This window comes from Anopheles marshallii, chromosome 2, assembly GCF_943734725.1.
Source record: "Anopheles marshallii chromosome 2, idAnoMarsDA_429_01, whole genome shotgun sequence".
In the NCBI taxonomy this organism is placed as follows: domain Eukaryota; kingdom Metazoa; phylum Arthropoda; class Insecta; order Diptera; family Culicidae; genus Anopheles; species Anopheles marshallii.
In genome coordinates, this window is record NC_071326.1 from 1,458,224 (window position 1) to 1,484,302 (window position 26,079).

General features: G+C 45.3%; 1 protein-coding gene across 1 annotated transcript in view; it reads right to left on the reverse strand.

Moving 5' to 3' along the window:
- Nucleotides 1-645: 645 nt before the first annotated feature.
- LOC128708304 (homeobox protein slou) overlaps nucleotides 646-26,079 on the reverse strand; it is a 30,152-nt gene continuing 4,718 nt past the window's right edge. Inside the window, exon 2 of the mRNA XM_053803279.1 lies at nucleotides 646-868. Within this exon, the coding sequence (XP_053659254.1) occupies nucleotides 646-868 (223 nt within the window). The remainder of the gene's footprint in view (nucleotides 869-26,079) is intronic.

Sequence of the window (26,079 nt, forward strand, 5' to 3'; positions counted from 1 at the left end):
TTGGGTGTAGTGTGCGCTTGCCTGCGCTAACCTGCTATGATATAACGCGTTCGTGTTCCCCAAGGAGAGGCAGCACGCATCCACTACTGTTCAATTTGTACCGAGATTAGAATAACCGCGCTGGTTTGGTTGATTGATTTACAAAGAGTCGTTTTTTTGTTGTTTCGCTCTCATTATGTTACAATTACTAACGCGTTACTCCAGTACGCTAGCGGTGTGGCACAAGAGGATACGGATGTCTAGCAGCGAACCAGTGTGTTACAGGACAGCTGGTGTGAAAATTCCTTCTGGCGTTCCAGTGAAGGGTCCATCGAATCAAACTCCACTATCCGTGGTTTTGGCTATATCTTTTGGTTATTTTGGAATGTGTCGCTTGGGTCGAATAACGAACTATTTCCTATTGCTCTGCTGGCAGAAATAGTTGATATTCCGTTCGGTTGAGTCCTGGATGAGAGATGTCTTAATGGTGTTGATGATGATGATATCTTTATTGCTCGTTGGCGATGCTGTCGTACATGCGTCATACAGTATGGCCCCGCATCCGACGTGCCTGACGAATTGGGTTTGGATCCGGTTGACTCTTACTCTCCGTTGATGTCTCTCTCGCTCTCTCTCTCTCTGTCGCGGCTTGTCCGTAGGGTATCCTCAAACAACCTGGACGGTTGCAAAAGCACTGAATGTGACTTTTTTCGGGAACTCGGTACTGTTGGAGCCACGCGTCTTGATGACCGGTTTCAGTGGAGGCCGCGGTTTGGCTGTCAGCAAACCGGCCGAGGTCGCCAGGTCGCGCAGCTTCTGCGATATGCCGGTGCTGGTGGATTTGTTCGATGGTGCAATCACCTGCGGTAGCGTCGTCGGGGTGATGTATCTGCAAGTAAGCGAGGCAAGAGGTGAACAAAAATAAACGAATTAGAAATCCGATGTTCATTGACGGTGGACGTTTTATTAAGTTTAAACAAATGGTTTCAGTGTACGCGTAGGCTACCTTGCGGATAGTTGACACAACAGATACAGGGAGCCAGGATGAAAGTAGTTTTATCAAATCGTAATACTTTTAATACGTCTTTTGCAAGGATAACGACCATTAGAGCAAGGATAACGACCAACGATCATTATCTGAACAAGTTTCCGAGTGTACAAATTAGGATAAAAAAGATCATTCGCGTCTGGATTGATATCTTTTTATAAAAGCTTTTTTACTAGCAGAGTAGAATGTTGATCAAGTCGACCTTTTGACAATCTTGATCATCTGCGAACGCATTGTACATGCCAAGGGCCTCGTTCACAGTTGATTTTTTCCGGAATGCATCGACCGATGGAAGATGGGAGGAAATCGTCGTTTTCGAGGGTTGACCCCCGACTGAGTGAACTTTATTCATCCCACCTAATGTGGTTTCCCACTGTGGTGGCAATCGCCGTCGATGTTAATCGAACGGTCACGCTAGATCTGCCCGAGTAGAGCAGAAAAGGCAGAGAGGCTGTGCGTCGATGAGCGTCTAAATATTTGATCATTAGACGGTGGCGTAGCTAGCGTGTAAATGCTAACTCTCTCGTCTTCATTACTTCATTGTTGTTGTTGTTGCTATCCCCAATGAGGATGATCACGTCGAACGTAATCTTGCTTACGCCAGTGCGTCAACGTGAGTGGTCGTGTGATCAGATGTCGGTTTTGCTTGTAGACACAATTTACGAAAGCAATTTAGTCGCGTCTCGATTCTCAGATCTATTTCGACTCCTCCGGTCGGCCTTATTGTACCTTGCTGGATATCCGTCGAAGGTATCGGCGCTCGATCGCATCGATCGTCCTGCGCAGGGAGCGGTATGTTTACCGTGAGCATTCCATTGTTGTTTTAATTAAGAAATTACCCATCACAGGACAGATTTCGATTGGTTAGGCAGTGCGGTTTCCGTCGTTCGTACGCTTCAATGAAGGGTTTCAAACCTATCGGCAGTGCGATTGTGCACACCGAGATGAAAACACAGGTTCCTGGACCTTGGGCGAATGTCAATGATGATGTTTGTGTCGGGTAAGCAAAACACGTTAGCACGCAAAAGGTTGATTGGTTGTATTGAATTGACAAATTGCGTACACCGCAAAACCCCCGGCTCTGCTAGATGTCTGCTAGGGAAGCCAGTGAAGGATGCGTTTTGGTTTGAAAAGTTTGCGGTTGCAATTTATTCGATTCGTAACTGACCGTGAACGAACAGCAACAGAGATGGCAGATGACAAAAAAAAAAAATGCTTACCCATTCCCGTGGCCGAACATTTTTAGTACATTTGCAAAGTGTTGTTGTTTCTCCTTCTACAATGTAATAATGGAAGGCCCCAGGCAAACCAGCGCATGATTCATGGGCCCCGAAATATGATTCTTGCACCGGTTTGCGCAAGATCTCCCAAACCGTGGATTGTGTGCGAGTGTTTGTTGGAAAAAGGTGTCCCAAAGTTGGTAAAAGTTGAAACCTGACACAAAAGATGTCATTGGGTTGAACTTTTGTGTGCATACATTTGTTGCAAGCACACCACGGTTTGGGAGTTTAAAAAGAGATTTTGCTCCTTTCATTAGCAGATTGAATTATTTACGTACGACTTGGAAGATTGAATCATTTATTTATTCCCAAAGAAAACAGACAAAGAGTTGTCCTGAGGACATTGGTACAGTGCTTGTTTGGTAACAAAGCAATTCGTACTTGCGCTACCGAGCTTACCAACAAACTTGTTTTCTCAAGATGTAAAAATAATAGCACATCACAATGACACGGCTGTAACGGATTATAAATGGATATGGCAAGTAAAGGACATTTATTCTAAAACTCTCTTTGACAGTAATATGGTTTAAAACGGCAGTGTTTTATGACTAAATAACATAACTGAAATATTATAACTTTGTGGTATATTGATATAGTTTTGTCATTCTTCATTGATATGTTTTATTCGATAGGTTGTAAACTTAGCTGTATGAGCTGTGTGCTCTGCAGTAAGTAATTATTAATTTCCGTTGCGAATGAGCGAAAGTGAATGACATCAACTGCCAAGAGCTTTTTACCGAGCCGGTAGACAAGTTAGGCTTGAGTACCTCGTCCTATAGCCTAGGGGCAACCGGTGGAAACTTCTCAGGGTAACCTTCCCGATCAACGTCGATCGCGATGTGGCGTGTGATTGACTGGTTCATGTGCTTTTTGCCTTATGCCGTCGAACCTTTGGTGAAAAATCGTTCACTTTTCTTGAAATGATTCTCGTCCAATACTACTTAAGGGTTCCTTAAAACACGATAAAGTGTAATTGGTTGTCGCATTCAACTACCACTATGGAAACCGGTGCAGTAGCTTCCACCGTTGTTTAGCAAAAGGGTGGATTTTTAGAACGGCCCTGCAGGTAATTGCATTTATCCATCGGTTAAGCGTCTTCAAAATCCTTCAAATCATACCGGTCGATCGTTTGCTCGTAGGCGTCCCCGATGGTGAGACTCGACAACTTTGTTCAGGTGCATGAACCTGAAGTGGAAGGAAAGTTGCCAGCGCAGGCGCGTTTTTGTACCGTCAGGTTAATGAGTGAGGTGGCGACTTTAGGTGTCGCGTAACCGTCTAATCGCGTGAGCAAAACTGCTCACCGTGGCGCGCCGGTCCATCGTTCGTTTAATCGGCCGTAGACGACTTGACGTAGACCAGCTCGGTATTCCGGCGTGACTCGGTGCAGCAAACGAAGAAGCTGTTCGTGGTTATTGCATGCTCAAATTCACGCCAAGTATGCAAATTACCGACCACACACACCTCCGGGAGAGACACAGGGAGGGGAGTGGGGGTGCGAGAGTGGTCTGCCGCACGAACCAGGCTGACTAATCCATCGACAGCTTTTTACAACATCGGTTGCGTTTTGGCCCCCGACACTCAAGGTAACGCGAGACATGTGAGTGCTTTGCTTCGTATGGAAATTCAGGGAGGCTGTGCCGCCGGTAGCTGCTGATCGTGCGATTTGACATGTTGCAGCAGCTGCATGATTGACGGTTTGCATAATCAGTGCAGTTTACCGACCGTTTCCTATACCACTTTTTTGTGTGTGCCATGAGCTCCAGTTTTCTTCGAACTCCAAAGAGTTGTGTCGGAAGTATCTTTAGTTACTTCTCAAAAGTCGGAACGTGGAGGGAATTTTAAGGAGCTCAAAAAACCCTCGAAGAAATCAAAGCCTCAAATCAAACATCTTTACTCTCACTCCAACTTGAAATGCCGAAAAAGGGGATGAAAAATAAAGCTCATTAACCGTACCGAAAATGAAACCGATTCGTGCAAATGGCACCAAACGGTGGTGCGCCGAGATTGACCTAGTGCCCGCACTGTTCTGTCCCAATTTCTATGCTCCACCGGCAGCTGGACGATTAGCCCTACCGGTCCGTTTCACACTTTCTCGCCCTGGCCAAATCGGCTTAATTCGCTTGGGCTCGGGATGCTCGCCGGCTGGCTGTGCGTCTTTTCGCCTTCCGCAGCATTCGGGCGTAACGCAAGCGTGGCAGGTGACAAACTGCGTGACATTTTCGCTTCCATCAAACGGGGAAGGCACTTCCGCCGCATCAGCCCGGACGGATGAGGATCATGCTGAACTTCATACGCGAAACCACTGTGATCCCGCAACGGCTGTCGGTACGAAGGCTCGGCACAGTAGTCGAAGATGTCGGTTCGCATCGAATGCAAATTAAGAGCATTGAACTTGTGGCCGTGGCGAAACGGGTCTCCTCCGTGGGCACTTCGCATAACGAAACGCGTGACATCGTGCATGGTGGATGAAAAGTGAAAAGTGTTGCGAAGTGGGACGTAATTGAATTCGAATACTATTAGTCGTCGCGTCGTTGGTGACTGTTAGCGATATATTAAATCACATTCAAGAGTTCGGGAACGTGGATGGGTACAACACGTGTTGAAACAAATTGGCGGCAAGTTGAAATACTATAGAAAGGAAGAGCTTAATGTGGTGCTTTGCTTCGTTTACATTCAGCACTGTACGGGGGAACATAAAGAGAGCTACTTCCATTAATTAATGTTGCGCTAAGGATTTGTTACAGTGACGTTAAGTGTAATGCGCTTTAAGAGCACTGTTTGCTGTAACACGTCCAAAGCTTACATCGTTGCATCTGCAGCATCTCGTTGCATAACCATGGTGAAAGGACAGACAGGAAGCAATCACTTTCTCAAGAGACATTCAACACCCCGAGCACATGTCAAGATGATAATTAGTTCGCTGGATGGAATGACGCACTAGTTGCGCCATGTAGCTCAGTGAGCTTTATCTCGCACATAAACGGTCAACAATTGATAAGTTCCTTGCTGGGTGGTTCCGGCGATACCGCCTATCAATTTCCCACTTCATCGAAACCTATACTTAGACAACACACTGCCCGTTTATCGAGTGATCAATGCAACGATCAATCGATTGAAAGATTTGAACAATCATCGGTAAGAGACGAAGACGAGACGAGCGCTTGAGCTGAGGCGAAGCTTCCAGCCAGCTGGTTTTGCAAAATCCCGCTTACCAAATCGTACCGATGGTAAGCGGCCGATCATTCCATCGAACATCGGCACTAATAATCACTCCGGGAGCGTCTTCCTTCTTCCAATAATTGCACCGTAAAAAGGCAACCGTTGTTGGGGTCTGCGCTAGTGGATCCATGATTTATTGCCTAGCGGTACTAATGAGCGGCTCTGGAGCGTCCGCAACCAACGCGTATGTGTGTTTTGAGTTTGGTGAAGATGCCCGTCACCCGGAGACGAGTAGCGTAACGCATCGGTTCGCAAAGCAGCCCAATGATGGAGTGCTTGTTGGGTCGGTCAACGGCTCATTGACTTGTGAGGTAATGCACGGCCCTCCGGTACACCCAGCACTGTTCAGCGGTGACTTCCACCAGTCGGACCAGTCTTGCAGCTCGACACCTAGACCATTAAACACTGGGAAGCGAAGTATCGCAGAAAGTAAAAGTCGTTTCCAGCATCGTCGACGGAGGACACTCGGGAGAAGGTTGCGTCGTTGCACGGTGAGTGTGAGTGTGTACTATCAGACACTTCGTATATCGGAGGTGTCATGCCGAGAGCATAATGGACACTGTTGACCATGCCCGGGCACGATGAAATCATAAGCCGGGATGATGCGATACGAGTGGTGCTCAAACAATGGACCGCCGTCCGGGAACACGCCACGGTGCCAAAAAGTACAGGTACGTACACAGGTACGTCCAGGGACGATGGTCGCATGATGAGTCACGTTGGAAATAAATGATGATGAATTAGTGTTTGACCGGTAGGTGCTAAAATTGTGTTTGTTTTACCGTCGTGCAGTTTAGTATTCAGGCATTGGATGACACTCGGGCAAAGCTAGCATTCCCATCGTCTCTGGAATTATATCACCTTGCGGAGTGCCACCAAAACGAGGTTGTACACATTGGAGCTAACGGACTCCCGTGTTTAGAGTGGCAAACAAGAGTGTATCATTTCCCAACAGTTGTAGTTTTCACAAAGTGCTACATTGACTTGACATATTTCGCATTTCGTGACACAAAATCTACCAATCAAATCATCATAAAAACGTTCGAAAGCTATGTTTTGTTAGCTTCTCTTAAACAAAAATGTTAACATTGATGGTATCATGACATTTATGATCACCGTTTTATACTTCGCAGGCCAGATTCCAGAGCAGATACAGTATCGATTAGTTTACAGCCCAAATCTTTTACACATTCTGCTGTCGCTAGCTTCTAACTGTAGATTGTCAAATTGGTTCATTAAGTGCCCATTCGTATCAGGTTATAGGCATAACTGTATTGACAAACTGATATCAAACGGGTTTACAATGGCTTCGGATGGGTATAAATCAGTCGTTGGAATGTGCGATAATTCTGGGTGATGCCGATATTCGCAGATACCGATTCTGGAACGCATTGTATCGACAGGAGGTCGAATGATGCTATGCTGAATAGATTATGCAAATTGATTTTAAATCGTTTATTGAATAGTTGGCATGCTTTGTATGCTGTTGGATACGTATCCCGCACCGGGTAAACGAGTGGAATGGAACACAACATTGATTAGTTCGATGGTATGTCACACGACATGATTGTTTACGCTGTTGTTCAAACACTTTGTTTTATTGAACCATCGGAATGGATGGCAGTGAAAACGGGTTTCTACATTCGGAGTGTCCTCCAATATCCCTCAAGAATTGTAACTAAATAGTGTAGCAGATCGGTTGTGATGCAGAACAACATGATGTCGATTACAGTCCCAACCGTTTTCCCGTCCGCAACGGTTTGTGGGTAATATGAGCCCTTCGAGCAAAATAGTGAGAGCGCAATAATTGTAAATTCTCGCTTAATCAATTTCGCGTGTTAACAACCAGCCTCCAGACAAGGTTGACTCGGAGTTCTGGTTGTGACTCGGTACCAAGCCTAGGCAACTTCGGCAAAGGTTGAGCTGGAACAGGTGTCGGTAGAGGTCCTATCCGTTGCTCTCTGCCTTGCTCTGGTGCAGAATCTAGGCGAAGACGAAATAAAACAGGAACAACCGTAATTTGCTTACGGTAAGTGCACGCTCGCGTTACCTACTTTTCGGCCGGATCTATCGAGGCCAAGCCATGCGATTGCCTGTAGTTGGTGCATCTGTCGCAATGTAGCTATCACTAGGGATGAAGTGAGTCTGTGATGTTGTTGTTAAAATCTGTTTCCAGACATGTTTTGTTATTCAAAATTCATCATGATCTTAGTCTTGAAAATTTGTAAATCGACCTGGAAGTTGTTCAGAAACTTGAAAAATATATTTTCAAACTCCAGATAATGATACTTCCTTAGTGATTTTTGTTGTTGATTGGATTCTTTTGGGATAAGTAGAGAGATTAAATTAAGTGCCTAAGTATGATTGAAGGCAGAAAAAAGATTAATCAATTTTGATAAAATGTTAAGAAAAACACCTTTCCGGCCAAAACGCTTCGACTACACCAACCAACGGTGGCAATTAGATTTAATGTGTTTAAAACCTTTTCTCAAATGTAATGGTGCTAGATCTCACTCATGTTGCATTCATCTGCCGAGTATGCTCGACTCATAGCATGCGCGTGTAATGATGGAAAAAGCACTTGCATCGTCGAAAGCAGGTCGCAACCGAAACAACACCCAACACGTGTGTGGCGTACTGTACCGGTGCGTCGATCGTACCAGCAAATGTAGATCGTCGACCTACCGCACACTGAGCACATAGCACCGAATCGTCGCACCAGACGAAACCGTGGATTAGAGTTTCCTTGCTGTTCGAGAGAGGGAGTCAGCTGGCGAGCCATGAAACAATCGGCACATTGCTGATATATCATATCGGTTGGATTAGTAGCTGCTTCACTGCATCACCGAATGCTTCACTTTCGATCGATCGATCGGTGCCGCGTCAGGCGCTAACTCAGATGCCGATCGACATGGGCTACCGACACCACCATCTTTACCGTGCTCGATTGTGGCGTGCAATCGATCCAACCACATACCACATGTTTTTATTTCTTTATCGCTCCCGCCGCTGGTGCAAGAATGTGAGCAAGCGTCTTTCATCCTGCAACGTTGGAAATTGCACCCGGGCAAGGGCCTTTCACGGCGGTGACGGTTGAATAGGCGGGCAGTAAAAATGATGGAAATGAAAATACATGGTCTCGTGTTCAGCCGCTACCGCTCGGAGCATTAACAATGCTTCTTTCATAAGGCACAATTGTTCGGGCCAGTCGGGACATGAATGGTAAATTTTACCAATATACGCGTACACCGTAAGCATCGTCCGGCAATAAGGCTTGTTCATGCGGCAATTTGGAAGGAAATCCTTTCTCACCAATCGACTTCAATATCCAACAGTTATCGAGCAAAAGCTAAGCTTCACATATGGTATCGCGCGGTTTATGACAGTTGTTGTATTATTTTTATTGTATGTTTGTAAAAAAAAAAAACGCTCACAAAAACAACTCCACAATTAAGGTCAGCAACGCAACAATTACAAAGCAATCTGTAAAAATCATACCCAAGCTGGGGCAATTCGCACAAGTTCTGCGAACGGAAGAATGCACCCGAAAAGGGAAAAGCAGTGCACCTTGTCGATAAACACCTTGACTACACCTTTATCCGTTTATGTTGTGTTCGAAAGTGAACACAACGAGAGGGATAGGGAGTGGAAAAAAAGCTCAAGACAATTTACAGACAGAATACAGGCTTTCACTTTCGCGTGTTGTTCCATTGTGGTTTTGGAGCATGGTTTGGAGCTGAGCAGCCGCTCGTTCCATGTTGCACCGGTGTAGCTTTTGTTTCGGCGTCTTTTGTCTGGTGGTCGGTACTGTTCTTGCTTTGCAATTCTTTGCCGGCTACCGTCGGACGGCTCCAGCGAACCAGCACGGTTGCAGTTGCACTTCGGTGCCTATTATCAACACCCTATGCTCGGAATGTTAAATGGTAGCTCTTCCTGCACCTCTGGAGGGTTGCTTTTCTTTTCGTTGTAATTTATATACTAAGCTACACTCATTTGCTAAGCTCAGTAAAGCAAAGGGCGTTGGCAAAAAGTACAGTTGGAGATCTACATGTATAAAACTCTGCCAACTTTTTGAAAGCAAAATAAGAAGATATGGAGGATTATTGCTATCGGATTGAAATTCGATGGGCGGGAAAGCTAGCAGATGCAATTGGTAAACGATAAATCAATCCTGCTCAACGGGTTATCGGCGGTGCCAGGGCCGTACTATCCGACCGGTGGCAATCGATCATTAGATACTGCCGGATCGGTTGCAAGTTAATTGAAGATTCGCATCGAACACAGCAGCCACGGGCCCGAACTGGATTGCCGATCTTTCGATCTAACGCGATACGTAACACCCTGGGCCCGCCAGTGGGGTCCATCTCGACCGATGGTCGGTGGTCTGATGACGATCGCTTGCACCTAATTATAGCGTCCGTACAATTGCACGCGAGTCTACGCGTCTTACGCGCCTGTGACTGCCCGTGGCCAATGCTGTTGGGTTCAGGAAACGCCAGCGGTGTACGGCGGCTACGCGCAATTGGCGCGTATGCCGTCGTCTTCCGTAAAACCAATGGCGCACTGCAGCTCGGAAACCCGTAATCTCTCACTTTGTACGGGTGGCGATTATGAAAGTGACAGTTTTTTTCTGCTTTCTTTCCTTTTTATCTGTTTCAGGTTGAATTATGCTCTGCTTGCTGGCCTACCACACTTCTAACTTTTTGCCCTCTCAGCTGGGAGGGTATCTGGGGTGGGGGTTTATCGATCCGTACGAAGAGGTGTTGCGTAAGCACACTTTTCCCTTTGCGTCACACGCATTTCAATCATTTTTATCGACACCTGGGAACGTCCCCGTGTTATGTCCTACGAGCAATGAGCTTCTCGGCTTACAGTTGGCGGCTGTCGCGCAGGATTCGTTCAGACTTTCTTCGGCAGTACAGCAGTTTCGGTGTGCTTTTTTATTGTTGTGTGCCTTAGCTGCCTTTTATATCCCGGAATAAAGACAAAATTTACTGGACCAGCCCCGGGAAGCAAAAACATAGACCCCCAAAATAATAATCACCACCGTACCCGTTCACTTTCTCACGGGCTGGCGTCTAGTGGACTTATGTCGCTTTTTTTGTTGTTGCTCATGTATCTTGTGCAGCGACGGTAGCGACCGGAGGATAAAAAAACAACATCAATGAACAAAAAACACAGTGGCACAAAGAAAGGTATGGTTCAGACAAATGCGGTGTAATTTATCGGCAGCAAATGAAACCATTAGTCATGCAAAGTCAGTCAAACGGCGCGTGCGGAGTCATTTTTCACCCATCAATTGGGGACATTGTGTCGCTATTTAAGCTGGCGCTGTTTTTTGATCCACTGTCGCGGTCAGTTGTCGGTACGTCTGAGCTTGATTGTAGAAGCTTGACTGGGAATCGTTGAGGTTCATTGAAGTTAGATGATCGAGATAACAGAAATTATTCAACATTTGGTCGATTGTGGCGCATTCTATCAGGTTTAAAATATATTATATATATTAAATATATTGAGTTGTGCCTTTGGTGGTAGGATCGAGAGGATTTTTATGTTTATAGCATCTTTAGAGACTGTCAGATTCTGAGCTATACGACTCTTAATAAACTCATGATCGAATTATAAGTTTCATCTCAACGAAATTCTGAATTCCAATCCAAAATCGACACCGGACATTCTATGGTACCTCTCAGAACCATACTAGTAAGTTGACTTTCACATTATTTTCGTAATTAAGCTCAGCTCTTCGACCACCAGCCCATGGACACAGTTATTTCAATGCTGTGAGCGATATCAGCGTCCACAAATCATGCGCTCCTCATGACCATTAGCTTTAACATGCACAACCGGGTTTGGATTGCACTCATCGCACACGACCGTCGGTTTTGTGCCGGTTGTACTGAAGAAGTAGGACAGTTCTGCCGTTGCCATCGGCAGTGAATCGTGCTGAGCGTATCGTCAGTCTATCGGGCCTGTTTTAATCCACACCCGGGATCGGGGAAAATCGTTTGGGAAAACGGATGTGCATATGCCGGGTGCTGGGTCCCACTGTAATGTTCGCACACCGTTACGAAATGGTCAGCTGAGTTACACCTGACACAGTTTTCGTTGTGGAAAGGATTCTCACCACAAGCCCCCGGCAGGCGATTCCACACATCGGCAAGATATAACTCGTTTTCTTCTAGCGCAGAATCCCGCCGACCTCACTTTGATGGGCCGGAGGGTATAGCATGTCTTCGTTGGGCCGTTCGCCCGAATGGAAGTGGGTTATGTAACCGTCTGCCTGCTCATTCGATGCCCGTTTGAGCTAGAACCGGACCCGTCGGCACCGGTCAGTGTTAATGGCATTTTTGTGAAGCCTGAATTGCTGGCCCTGCTTCAGGAGCAATCGAGATAAAAAGTCGCACAAGAGGGTGACGATGCAGGCGGAATCGGATTGAAAATTGGCATAAATATTCAAAACCCCAAGGAAAAGCAGATACTCATCGATTTCCCGTGGTTCCTGCAGGTGGCGGTCGTCCATCGGCAGGGGACGGAGTGGGAGTGTCTTTGAATGCACGCGGTGAAACCCGTGGAGATATTTCAGGCCCGCGTGAGACTGCCGGGATGTCTACATTCTGCACCACCTACCGACCAAACCGATACCTTTCGGGGATTGACAGAGACCGTTACCGAATTGTACGGCGATGCGGTGACGTAGCCCGCTCTGTGGGTGCCCTTTAAGGGGACGGTGGGGCTGGCACAGAAGCTAACCGAGCCCGACGTCCGACTGACATAACGATTGCTTCGGAATAAATCATGCCAAGATGCAATGGTTTAGATAGTATCCTGCCTCTTCTGACACCTGCCGCACAAGGCACATACCGAGCGCTGGTGTTTTCTGCTGTTTGTGACGTTGAATCACGTGAAATTGCCGTTGGACCACTTGAAGGAGGAGCAGAATTTAGAGCACCAGTGTTTAAGCAGCACACACACACTCGAAGCTGTTTGGAAACGGGCGGGCTTTTGAGGGTTATGCGGGGATGAGCAAGTGGAAATGGAAGTTTTAATGATGGCTATAAATCGTCTCTATCGACAGCTCAACGGCCGATTTAACCGCTACGCTACGAGCATCACGGTGGCGTAACGAAACGTTCTAGCAAGGGGACAATCCGTTTGGGCAAATTCCTCGCATCGTAAACTATCAGCGTGTGACACGCTGTATCCTGATTGGTTTTCTTTTCAGGGCCTTCCAAAACGAACCCGCGGACAACGGGTCCTTCAAACGGCGAGGGATGGCTTTACGACTTCCCTATTACTGTGCTAAGTGCGCTAAGTAATTCGCGGTCACGCTGGACAACTAATGTACCCTTTCGTTGGATGACGATCCGTGAATCGTGAACGTGATCGTAACTGCAGTGTGTGTTGAGAGTTCCGTGCGTCTTCCTCAAGTGCAGTAGGATGTTGTCTGCCATATTTAAGCATATATTGCCGAAAGATGCTATAAGGTTTTAATTCTCAATTCGCTTAATTGTATCGAACCAATTCCTCTTCAGAAATATATATATATAAGTAATCAAACTAAAAGTCACATTTAGTAGCATTTGTTTGCGTGTGGATTTGAATTGAAATCGAGAGTTGTAATAAGTTAAAGGCACGCCCGAGTCCGAGCTAATGGCGTGTTGGTTTTGTGTATATTTATTTGATGTAAATTAGAGGCAGGCGCAGGTGATGAAATTCTTCAACCACCTGTATTATCCAGGACAGCGAAACGATCATCTGGCAGGGTGTCAAGATGCTGAATATAAAGCATCTTTCAGTGAAAGTTTGTCGTAAGTTTTAGCTAGACGCATTGCTATATCCGGCACGCGAATGTTAGGAAGCGACACGCAGCTTGTTACAGCGTGAGCTTAAGGGCATATTTGTTTTGTTGCCTGATTTTTTATACCAGTTAAATGCACCACATGGCTTGTTGATCGGAAGTAATAAATTAAAAAAAAAATTGAGAGTTGTTTAACAGATTGGTGTAAAGCTACTTAAGTTGTTGATGTAGAGCCACATCAATGTCAATTTATATGCGCATTTATGTATTTGCTAGTGGTGTGATGCATTGTATTTAAGAGATTTCGAATGAAACATAACACTGCAGTATCGCTTGAGGGCGTTGCGCAACTAATGCATTATGTGGTTGATGAGGTTTTTCGGCTTCTTAAGCGAAGTCCTATCAAGGCTTTGACCTTCGTTTAGGATGACCGAAAAAGTCCGCACAATGATTCATGGTCAATAGAAGGGTCAAACAGGTGGAATGTAACTTTCACTAACCGGATGTCATAAACCATTGAATGCAGTATGGATTGCTGTTGATTTTAGAGTGTTTCTAATTAGCGTTAGATTCTACAACATTTGTTGATCGCAGTATGTTAGTCCTATATGTTATCGAAAGCTATTTGTACCTCAAATGATATATTTATGGCTTTTTAGAAGGAAAATCATTCCTGTTTCTACGTGTTGGTATGATAAGCATTTTCTACAGTACATTAAATTGAGCATTCTAAGCACCTGCAATAAGCAAATTAATGTACATAAAGCTGTTTCTATATTAATGCTAAGTACTCAAAGTACTTCAATTTGTGTAATCGTCATTGAACCTACCCCAGGGTTGAGATGTTAATTGCAAATGATAACGAGCTAACAAGGGTAGTTGAACTTGGTACAATTGGAAGAAATTAAAGCATCCAAAGCAGCCACAGCAGCAGTCATTCGAATGTAAGATGATTTTCCACAATTTCCTGTATGACGTTTTCCTCGTACCAAAACGAATGCACCAAAAGTTGTGCGTGACGCCGCATCTAGATTGGACCGGCCTCATGTGAGGCGGCGCTGAAAAGAAACATCCGAATAGATCGCTGCATCGCTGGCGGTGAAACTGTATCAAAATCGTGGGAATCCAGCGATGCATTAATGCGCCAACATACAATTCATCATTAGGGCACCCGGGGAGCATTTTCCTTTTTTACTATTATCATTTCCTACGCCGCAACTCGCAGGGACGGCACGAGTGGGTGATCACCCGGCAGACAACCATCACGGCAGTAGCAACTTTTCTAACAGGTCGGAATTTATGGCTAAGCTCGCATAAATCTTCACCCCATGAAATGGCGAACAAGCTACTCCAAGTCGACTTTCTGTCAGCGCTGAGGTGTGTGTAGCAGCTTGTCAATTGGCCCGACGACCGGCGTACGAATCGTATGCGTTTTTCATCGTCTTCATTGTCGCCCCCGAACGACGGCGAGGCCACCCGTACAGCGTAGGGACAATAATGAGAATTTTATGAAGTCCCAATGTTTGACGGTGCACCAATTGTTAGAATGTGGCTACAAATGCGTGGTGGAGGCTGTTGCAGCGTGCAGCATGAATTTGCCAAGCCCAACAAAGTACGCTTTCCAGCCGTGTCGACGACACCGCGGGCTGATGATGGGCCGACGATTGCCATTGCTACTAATTTGGTGCTATAACTTTCGAGCATTTGCTGAGCATTTGATGCGAACCATGGGCGCGGAAAGAAAGTGCGCCGAGTTTTATGTATATGTATCACCTTTTATTTTTCATTTTGTAGCGTACCTGAGATGTGGGAAAATGTTCAAACTTTCACTGACAGTCTGACAGTTTCACCGGTGTAGACGGGGTCGCACCGTGAACCGTGGTGCGCTCGTAACGACGGGACTATCCCGCTTCACTCACCGGTGCCGGTCGAGAATTGCGATCACGCACCCGAAAGCTTTTGGTTTGGTTTTGCAAGAATTGTACGAATTGAAAATTATACGATCGCGCTGACACGTCCCGGGGAGGAGCCGAGGTTTTACGACGAACTCGTCGTGCGGATTGTTTCCCATGTTTTCGGTTGGGATGAACTTTTGCACAACGGCGAAGGTGATCATAATCAATTAGCATTGGCTAAATGATGACCGTGGGCTGTAAATATCCGCGTTATTATGGTTATTGGTAGATGAAAGTCAAATGTCTCGATTGTTGATTGTTAATTGAGTTTTTTATGTGTTTTTGTTCATGTGGATCCACAATAAAATTATCGAAATGAACTTATAAACAACATTAAACATGATCTTTATGAAAAAAATTACAATGTGTGCAAGACCGCATCCGACCGGCAAGGGTGGAAAGGTGAGCTCGGTATCCTTGACGATCATACTTCATACAGATTTAAATAATGCAAGAATAAGCAGTAAAAAAAGTCCTTATCTCTTATAATCTACCCCATAATGCACAGCTATCGATCGATGGATTAGTAAGAGACCTTAACCTTTATTCCACAATTGACATTGAAATTAACGATTACGACGACTTACCTGTTAGACGAGTTACCGAGATGCATGCAAGTAAAAGAATAAAAAATAGGCATTAGATGATTAAAACCGACAGAGCTGAAGAGCAACAAAAAACGGTTGGATAATTAATGGTAAACTGGTTTGGCTCACTTTGGCAGTTAAGTTCATCACTTATGCGTATCAAATCGTTAACCATGACACCAGAGTACTGCAGTTCAGAAGAGCCCTGTACCCTGTATCGATTTCATGTCGTTCGCTTCGTTTCATTTTGGGATAATTTGGCAAATGAAATGAATTAGGAAAATGTTGATGATCTGTTCAACTGATGCAAACATGTGCAACCGATGGAAGCCGCAAGTAGCATTGAGTATAATGTCGTACATGTCGGCCTTTTACAACACATTCGGTGCCGAGTGCGCCAAAGCATCACACGTTTGAAGTTTGCCACACGTGGGAAAGTATGTGGTCCGAGGCGGATCGTAAAAATGTTGCCCCCGCGAGATGACGCAGCCGGACGAACGTGATCGGATCGATCGACGATGTAGCTTGTAAAAGGATGTTGTCGCACGCAGGGTCGAACACTGCGGGGCGAATAGTTTCGGGGTGTAAATATCCGACTCGAGAAGATGCACAAGGACGGTCGACGGTGGATACGTTCCGAACGGTGCGTTGCATCACACATGTCCGCTACGCGCATGGGAATACCAAAATACATTTAATTACATTTATAAAAGTAACAGCATCCTGGGTTTTGGGTCGGATACCATGCTTGTTGTTGTTGCCAGTCGCCATTTAAACCTGGCGGCAAATGAGCTTTCCGTCATTGGACGTAGGGTGTTGAGTAATCGAAGATTTGTGTCAGCGTTGCAATTTTGGCAATAGAACTAATTGTGAATGAAGATTATTGACGGCAGTTAACGATGCAACCGTGCTGTACCGTTCTGCAGATGAAGGATGTAGTTGCTACAACCTGCACGATCCAATTGCTGTAGATGGCGCGTAAAATGTGTTGCCCCACCTTGCACTAGAAGGTCATGTGCGGTACAAGAAATGCGGATGGAATCGTTCGAATGTTCGAAACTGTTGCTTTTCTGTAGACAGCGATTGATTTCTCTATTTGACCGGAAAACTTACGAATCATTTGCTGTTGCACACTTGTTTTGGGTACGAACAAGGTTTTGGGTACCGGCGCAAGGTTCAGGTGAATGTGGACGTTCGGAAAACATCGTTGATCCGGATATTGAACTGGTGCTGGCGCCAAGAATGAGGAAGTCAGCAATTTCGATGGCGTTGCAAATTGAAAGTGTTTTTGTTTGCTGTGTATTGTTTGCGGTTTGGTTTGTTTTGTTCGCCCAGCAAGTGGGCTGGTGCGATGGGCCATGGCACATCGTGGGACTCACAGTGGTACCTACCTAACCGACCGGAACAGCGTTCGAAATCGCACGATCGTTCGGACTCCGATTACTCGGACCAGTCGCAAAACCCTTGGGAGGAACTTTGGACCATGTTGATTGGCCGTTGCGCAAATGATGGTGGCCACTTGTTGGGTGTTCGCCATGGTGGATTGATTTTCGAGTAGACGCGCCAGATCATTCGCGAGCTACTTTAGGGCGTCAGGAATGGGATCGTCGCGATGGGATCGTGTTTCAGCCAGCAAATCGCACCCCTTATGCTGTGGATCTTTTGGATGGAACAGATCGACACGTCAAGCCGAGTTCAATGATCCGGCAAATCTGTCGATTTGATGACCATTGGTCAACACTAGGGAGCGTGCAGCAGACAAAGGCAAAATCACCAAACACCAACGGGCGAGGGCAAGTGTCTTCCGTGGAGGAGAGACCCCTCTGCGATGTTTGTCTCATGTTATACACAGAAAGAAAGAAAAAAATAATTCTCATCCACTACTGGGAAAAGCCGCCCTGGATGGAAATCAGCACGAGATATGTTGAACCCACTGACGAATGCTGACGACGCCAATGCCCTTGAGAGGGCAGGGTCGTGCGTCTTAGCGAAAATGGTTAAAAATCAGATTAATTTCACAGTGGATTATTTTATCCTCTCTTGCTCTCTAGGCCGTATTCGCACCAAGCGACAAATCGTCCAACAGTAGGGATACATCGGTATTCTACGTTGTTCGGTCGCGGGCTGGATGAGATTCTAATGGGTTTGATACTGCGACGTAATATGCTTTTCTTCATCAAAAAGGGCGTCTCTTTTCGTTAGTTGTAAATTCATTAAATGCCTTTAGAAAAGGAATAAAACACTCGTCCTAAATGTTATTGCATTAATCTAGACCAAGCCGGTTGTGTTATGTAGCGTGTGTCCCAAATGAACTTCAGCTCAATGATTTCTTGCATCCAGTAAATTGTTAGGAACTTCTTAGTATGATGCTTTGAATTATCGCTCTCTTTCCAGAGAATAGTTTGTAAATCAATCGCTGAAATAAGGAATTTATTATTATTAATTCCATGCAAATATTTGGAAGCAATCGCCTTGACTGCTGTTATTTATTCATATTTATCGACTGGATTGCTAATCCATTAGTAAGACGCGCATGTTGTTAAATCAATATAGAACTAAAAGAGGAATTCATAAAAAAGAAACGCTCACACCAGCTGGAAACCACTTTCCAAGAAAGCAAGATGATGCAAAATTATGGCGATTCATTCACGAATCCAAGGCATTAGGAACGCAAAATCAAGGATAGCATATGATCGAGAGAATGAAAAAGCGAACAGAACCAACCACAAAGTTAGAACAAATGATCGCGGATGTCAAGCCCAATCGGAGTTCCACATTTTATTTGCGGAAATTGTGTATTGATTTTTAGTCTGCTCCTACACACGACTGGCGACACCAGCACCGCCGAAGGTTCTATTGGAGCCGTTCGGTTCTTTGCAACGAATAGAAGCCACTGTCAGATAATTATCTTACGGCCCATCTTGGACTGGTCTAACATTGTATGACCAGTTAGGGTCGTTAGCGAAATGGAACGGTACTGGTAGTTTTCTAATCCGGCATCGGTTGATGTCGACCGAATGGCTGATAAAATTATTGAATTATTTTAATGAACGGTGATTTATTTAGCTGAACAGTCAGCGCATTCGTATGTACACAACAAAGCGAGTAGGAGTTGCTGGTGAGGAAGAACTTTTTGATGAGAAGGTATCCATTCCGGCGTAGAACGTTAAAGCCCCATTAATGGAGGATGAATTCTAACCTTCGTTTACCGTGGCGTTCGTAGGTTGGTGGACGCCAGCTTTAAAATTAAAGCTTATGTTTGTTTCTGATCGAGTGAAATGAGAATAAACTGACCGTTTTTTCACAATCAATGAAAATAAATCAACCCGAATGTGTTTGGAGTCTAGACTAACCAGGAACGTTGATAAGATCCGTTTAGAGCATTAGCATAATCCTTTATGGCACATTTGAAGATTGGGAAAAAATCTTATCTAACCCAAGGAGCTTTGCTTGATGCACATCTTTCCAATGGCCATTAATGATTGTCTTACTCTTCATGTTGTAGAACATAAAATATTTCTATAGAAATTTGGTTGGTTGGTCCCAACGGAGTAAGATTTATGTTTCTTCTAATTCACGAAGAACAGTTCCGTCGTACTGCTATACAACCAACCTTAATCAATGCTCCAAATGTTTTTTTAAAGATCATTCAATTTGTTTGCCGTACGGAAAAATCCTCTATGCTCATCGTACAGATATCCAGGATCAAGCACCTGGTAGCACTTAACGGGCCAACGCAAATTAGTGCCATAGCACACAGCCCCTGACCGGGATGTGAGGATCTCGGTAGCATGATGGCGCACAACCAACTTAACGGTATCTAGAATAAATTTATTGCCCATATACTACCACCTTGGGGGAATCGGCCTGATGCTTTCTTTGTTGCCCGTCCCGGCAGCCCCTTTCTGCACCTTCGTCGCATGCACATTGCTTGCTAATGTTGCAGCTCGGCACAGGGCAGGAAATAAATTGTCATGATTCTGTAACCGCTGGTAATTAAATTTTATCCTCAGCCCCGCTTCGTTGACTGCTGCCGATCGTTGACGAATATAATGAACAGCGGGATGGTTAACCGTGTCTGTGCATGGGCCACGGCCATATCGCATAGTTTTGTATTATGATTATTATGATCCCTGGTGTTCCTCTGCAAGTCGGCATGCACCGAGTAGCGGGTTGAAGTGGATATTCAAGAGACTCCAGCACAATGCACGCTACCAACGTATCGGCGTGAGGTTTCGCTTCTTAAAGCCGACGTTGCTGCCTAGATGACATCGTTTGCTGCACCTTTCACCATTCTGATAACTGCTCCCGTTTTTGCTCAGTGTCATCGTCTGCGAGAACACCCGAGATTCCCGGTTCGATTCGGCTCGATTCGATGCGGTTCCAGATTCGCCAGATCGTTAGTTACAACAGCCTAACGGAAAGGGTTGGGCTCCAACACCAGCTGGTAAGCTCCCGGAATCGATCCTCTCGAGTGCATTCTTGTTCCGTTAGCGGTGCGAGAACGGGGTTTCGATGCCACTCTGAGTTGGCTACGTATGGTGCATGTCTTCCACTTCGTCAGCGGTGGCCCAATTGCGGCTGCTGGCGGTTAAGGGAAAAGTACCATGAGTAAACCTCCGTCGTACGAGAAGCACCGAACAACGACACCATCGAAAGCTCAACAAGATCGAAGATCATTCTTGGACTCTTGCGCTTAAAACGACCCGCAGTTCGTGCTTATTCTACCTTCCCGTGATCCTCGATGACTGGGTCAATTGAAAACCGTTTGCTAGATAATTGCTCATTTGGACATCTCACTTAAGCGTCGCAACTTTGTTGTCCGTAGTTTCGGTACCCACAACTTGCATACGGCGATGGTGCTGGCGAACGTCATCTCATCGGACAACTCGATAGCTTTGGCGGCCGTAATGCCCTTTTTCGTCGTCTTTGTCGTGCTGGTGCACGGTGCTGTTCAGGATCTCGAATTCTCACGCCACGCCACGTACCGCGGAACGGCTGACGTACGCTGTGGAGCTCATCCTGCACTCCACTACATGTAAAGGGTTTGAATTCTAGCGGTGTTTTAACGAGCCTCACACATGAGAGATGGAGTTCGAATGATTCGGGAAGCAGCTTAAGGTAATTGGTAGCGTACGTTGTTTCGATTCTGAAACTGAACACGGTATGGACATCTATTTGAGGGAGAGATGGCACACGTGAGTAGCCATTCGGTTGACGGTACAGTTTTGGACAATTGCTCTTCCGCTGATTAAACGCTCGATTATCTTACTGATCAGCGGTTTGGTGGACATTTGGGACAGTTTGATGAGAGGGTGCTGAGAATCTTCCGCACTAAATAATTGAGAATTTCTAACAGTATTGCAGCAATAAACTTTGTGAAGCAAAATTTTTCTGCCAGCATAACGGGATATTACAGACGATGGGAAAAGAGCAAACGGTCATCAATTTTGCAAACTTCCTCTAATGCGTCTGAAAAATGAGAATGCTTTTTTAATAACAGTAAGAATTTATCTGAAACAGATCTACATCAAGGTTAAGTTGTACATATTTGCTAATGCTGATTATGAAAAAAGTACGATCAGCTTTTCATGTACGTCAGTTCGGGTGGCGTCCAATTCGGCGTGCTAACATTTGTTATGATGCTTGATTGTACCCTCGACAAGCGTATTGTTTCCAGCAATGGCTTCAGCGTTCACCAATAGGAAAGATGTAGCAAGGCGCGAGGTGTGAATATCGTCTGCAGCTTGGTTACGCTTCAAAGCGTACGATCGGTTACCGGCGGTGCGTCGTCACGGTAAGATCGTGTCAAAATCGTACATATGTAAACCATCTCTTTCGTCAAAGCTATCGGATATTTAGCATGCAGATGTGTAGCCAAAGGAGCGCTAAGTAGCTGGATTTGCTAATCGAATGCAAAAAACCCGGCCAGCATTAATTGGTACGAAACATAGTGAGGCAGTCTGTTGCAGGGAACCAGTGTGACTAACACAACATAGGAAGCATTTTTACACAATTATAATTGCATGCGGTAATAAAGGAAAATAAGCAAAAGCCACGACATTTAGCTAAAACAGTTTTTTTGCTCGTAAAACCAGCAAATACGAACGCCTTTCTCTTCGTTACATCACGAACACTGGGTTCGCGATGGGTTTGGGAAGAGTGCAAAATAATCATCTTCGTCACCTTTTCCTGTTCTGTAATCTGCTTGGTGGAGGTTTGGTGAACGAACGTTCATTTAGCGAACTATGTTGTGCAGGTAGAGATGGTTTTTTGATAGCGGTTTCGTTTTTCCCATGTTGCCGCGGCTACATCTCGGTTGTCTCATCTTCAACAAGCGGGAGATAAAGATGTCCAATGCCCCGTTCCCGAAACGATCAAACAAGACACGCAGCAACTTCGTCCGACACCGATGGTTAGATTCGGAACGATGAAGCGCACCGGATGGCAGGAAAAAGTCAGCCCAAAATTGCATGTTGTGTCTGGTTCTTGTTGTAAGACACTACGTCGTGTTTCATCTTTTTCCGGGGCTTTCTTCCCCCAGGACGCCTCCGTAAGCACGGAGACCGAATTTGCAACCCAAGAAACGTCTAGATAACAATATTCACCCAGTGACGTCCATGGCGCTGGAAGATGATCGCGATACTAATTAACATTTTGCGAGGGAAAAGTAAGACCGGGCCGGAGGGAAAAAAACACACTCCCGGAAGGCAATAAAGCCAACAGCAACCAAAACAAAAAATGCAACAGACAACACAAAAAAGGGGAAGTGAGCTGACTGCGCTTCGGGACTGCGCGAAGGGAAGCGCAATTGCGAATGTAAAATGCACGCTGGCAGAGTGGGGATCGCTTGCCTGCGATAGCGATGGTTTAGTTTCGATAAACAATGCGGAAAAGGTGAACCATTAGTAGGTAGATTGAATCAAGATTTTATACCTGGCAGCTTGTAAGCTACGGAAGGTGCCGACTGGTACCGCATTGGAATCGCAACTCACCGGGAGTGTTTACATCATCAATAGTAAGTAGGATAAGAAGCGTCGTAACGTTGCGCTTGTTATGCGTTTAATGTGTTGCACCGGATCTGTCCAGCGGAGTCTGGAAAAATTAAGCTACGTTACCGAACTCTTTGGACATTGTCGTGTATTGCATACATTGTGCGGTAAAACAAATTATCTTCTTAAGAGCAGTCATTAATGGTTCAACGCATCTTTAGATAATTTAAAGTAAGTGTGACGTAAATTGCTTAAACTAACCAAACTAACTACTACAAAGACGAATATCTCGACTGGCCTACTTGTTTAATTCTTTAAACCCCAACTACAGATGATGTTGGGCAGATTAACTCCACAGCTAAACCGCACTTAAACTCCGAATGATTTGCCCACCTAAAGTGCAAGGGCAGCGAGGGCAGCCAATAAATTGTTTCATTGAATGCAACGCTCCAACGATTCCGTAGCCGCCATTGGCGTTGGACTGCCCTGCCCTGCTGAGGTGAATGGAATGCTAATTAAAATAGCTAAGTTCGCGTGTCTAGAATGGGCGATGGTTGAAAATGCACCCCGAAGAAGGATGATCAGTTCCGCGCGCTTTCTAACCATCTCATCTGGTGTGCGTTTGTGTGTGTTAGTTGAGTTTTTCGCCGTCCCGATGCAATTATATCTGAGCACGCAGAAGCTGTTCGGCACATTTGGATGGGGAGTATCCCGCAGAAACAAAACCTGGAGTCTCACGTTGGAAGTGGTTTGGGCCGACGGGTGAAAGAATCCAATCACACCCCACCAGCCCGGAGCGGAGGCCCAAGCACAAGCGCACAATTAATTAGCTGGTACGATATCACTTTATCTGCAGTTAGGACGTAATGATGCGTAATTTTCGTATAGGTTTTGCGAGTTTATGTAAAGCCCGGGTGAAAAATCAGACACACGGAAAAGATTATAATTAACGGAAGGAGAGGGGGGATTTTTGTTCGTGTGGTGCTGCGACGGCAAGCAACGCAGCCGTGTGAGAACGAATGAAGTCCCCTGTTTAATTACGTGAAATGACGATGCAACGGTTATTTCTTTTTATTGTCGTACGAACGAACGAACGATCGTAGGTGCTGGTGCAGCGCGCACGTAACACGAATCATTTGCATTGGCCGAATCAGTCGTCGGGTTCCCGCCATGGGGCCAAAACAATTAGCCTTGTGATAGCCATCACGGGCTGTAGATGGTTAGATTAGAACCAAGTCCAAATGATAATGTCTTTAATGGGATTAAAGACGGCACTATTGTTTGCTGGAGAAGTGTAAGTAGATTAGAATGAATGGACATGGTAATAAGTGTAGAGCTAAGTGGTGTTCTTGCCGAAAGTTGGGACCACAATTTCGTCTATTGATTTACATTTCGTTGAAGTGCGTACATGAATTATGCGTGCAATTTCGCGTATTTGGATGTATTAAAATTTGATCTTCAAAAATCGCAAACTTGCTGCGTTCCATAATCGAACAACCGTTACTATAGGACCAAAAAGAACCGGTTATGGAGCCGCTTCCGATTAAGCGCTTTTTTCTGTTCGTTCAATTCACTACCAAACGGCTCGATACCACACTTTCGCTGCATAAAAACCTGCCTGCCGGTTGAAACATTCCTGACTGTGGCATTAATGCTGGGAAGTGGGAGCAACAAAAAATAAAAAAAAAGATCAACATAACACATCAACTTCCCCAAAAGTTGTAGCCTGCAGCAACGAAACCGGAATCGTATCCACCTAGAAATCCGATCGATGTCTTCCTTCGACACCGGGAGCGTGTGTTTTTTGGTATGAAATAATGTCGTACGGACAGATTATGCAATGGGAAAGCTGTTCTATCGATGAAAACATATTGTGGAATTGGAGAGAGCAAGAGGCAAGATGACTCACGTGAAGTTGATCCCGGCTCGGGAAGTAAACATATTGAACCGATAATTTCACCTTGATTGCAGCACTTTTCTTTCCCCTGTTCGGCAAAAAAGCACACATCGACGGCCAGCCAGCCATCACAGCGACCCACGTTTGAGGATCGCAACATCTTCAGGCGAGCAGCATCAACAACGCAACCGTTGCGACCGTTTGGCAAGTGGCAAATGAAAAACTTTTACTTTCAGGCAGGTTTTTTTCGTTGTTGGTTTTGTTTGTTTTCTTGTGTTTTACACATATATTTTAAGCCGCTTGGAGTACGTCCTTTTCGATGGACAAGAAGAAATAAAACTTCAACCTGTTACTCCATACACTCTAGCTCCTAGCAACGTCGGGGAACTCGGAAGACACCGGCCCGTCGGGAACAAAACACGGGAAGCAACTAACTAACAACTAACTAATGGCTAAACATTGCAATTATTTTACGAACCAGCTCGTTGGAAGAAGCAGTTGCCATTCGGTGCGCCGGAAAGCATCACGACCAGTGGATGCATTTGTATCTCTCGAAGCCACGATTATGCATGTGCAGGTGAGCATTTGGTGTGTTAAATGCGCTTCAAATTCGAAACATAAATTGAGTGACGGTCCAGTGTGTGGTGCATGGGCACAGTGAGTGGCTGGTGGTGGTTGTCTGCGACCAGGAAAAGATTAACGGCGAGATTGGCGAAAAAGACGCCCCGGTGCGCGATAAAGCTTAGCGAGTTCGAGTGTGTATGCATATATGTGGCGCTCGTGACTTACATCGCCACTTGAATGGCGGTATAATGTCTTATCCAACCGGTTAATAAGCGCGGAATGAGGAAACTGCCATGCGGTATGCACATCGAAGACCGGAAACCATTGAACGAGAGGGAAGTAATTGTGTCTGTCAGCGACCACCAAAGTAAATGGCGGTCGTATCGGCGGAAAGGATCAAACGTCGAAGAATCAGGTTGGTTTACTTTTACTTTACCAAGACGACCTCAGTGTCTTCCAAATGGAAGTTTACTGGTTTGTTTTGGGACAGAATTTTGTTGTGTACAGTTTTTGGAAGCTTTCCCGAAATCGCTTTTTAATGAAATATTTTCATTTTTCAATAAGAAGACCATAAACGGTGGAAATGTAGTTCTTTAAAATACAAATAAAATGAATATCTCAAGTCTCAATGAAAAATAAAGTTATTGGTGGGTGGTTTATTTTAACTTACTGCCAACTTTTACTCTATCCGAAGCGCAAGAAAGTAGTTGGAGATACAAAATGGGTAAAGCTTTTGGATTTTCAAACCATCCAATTC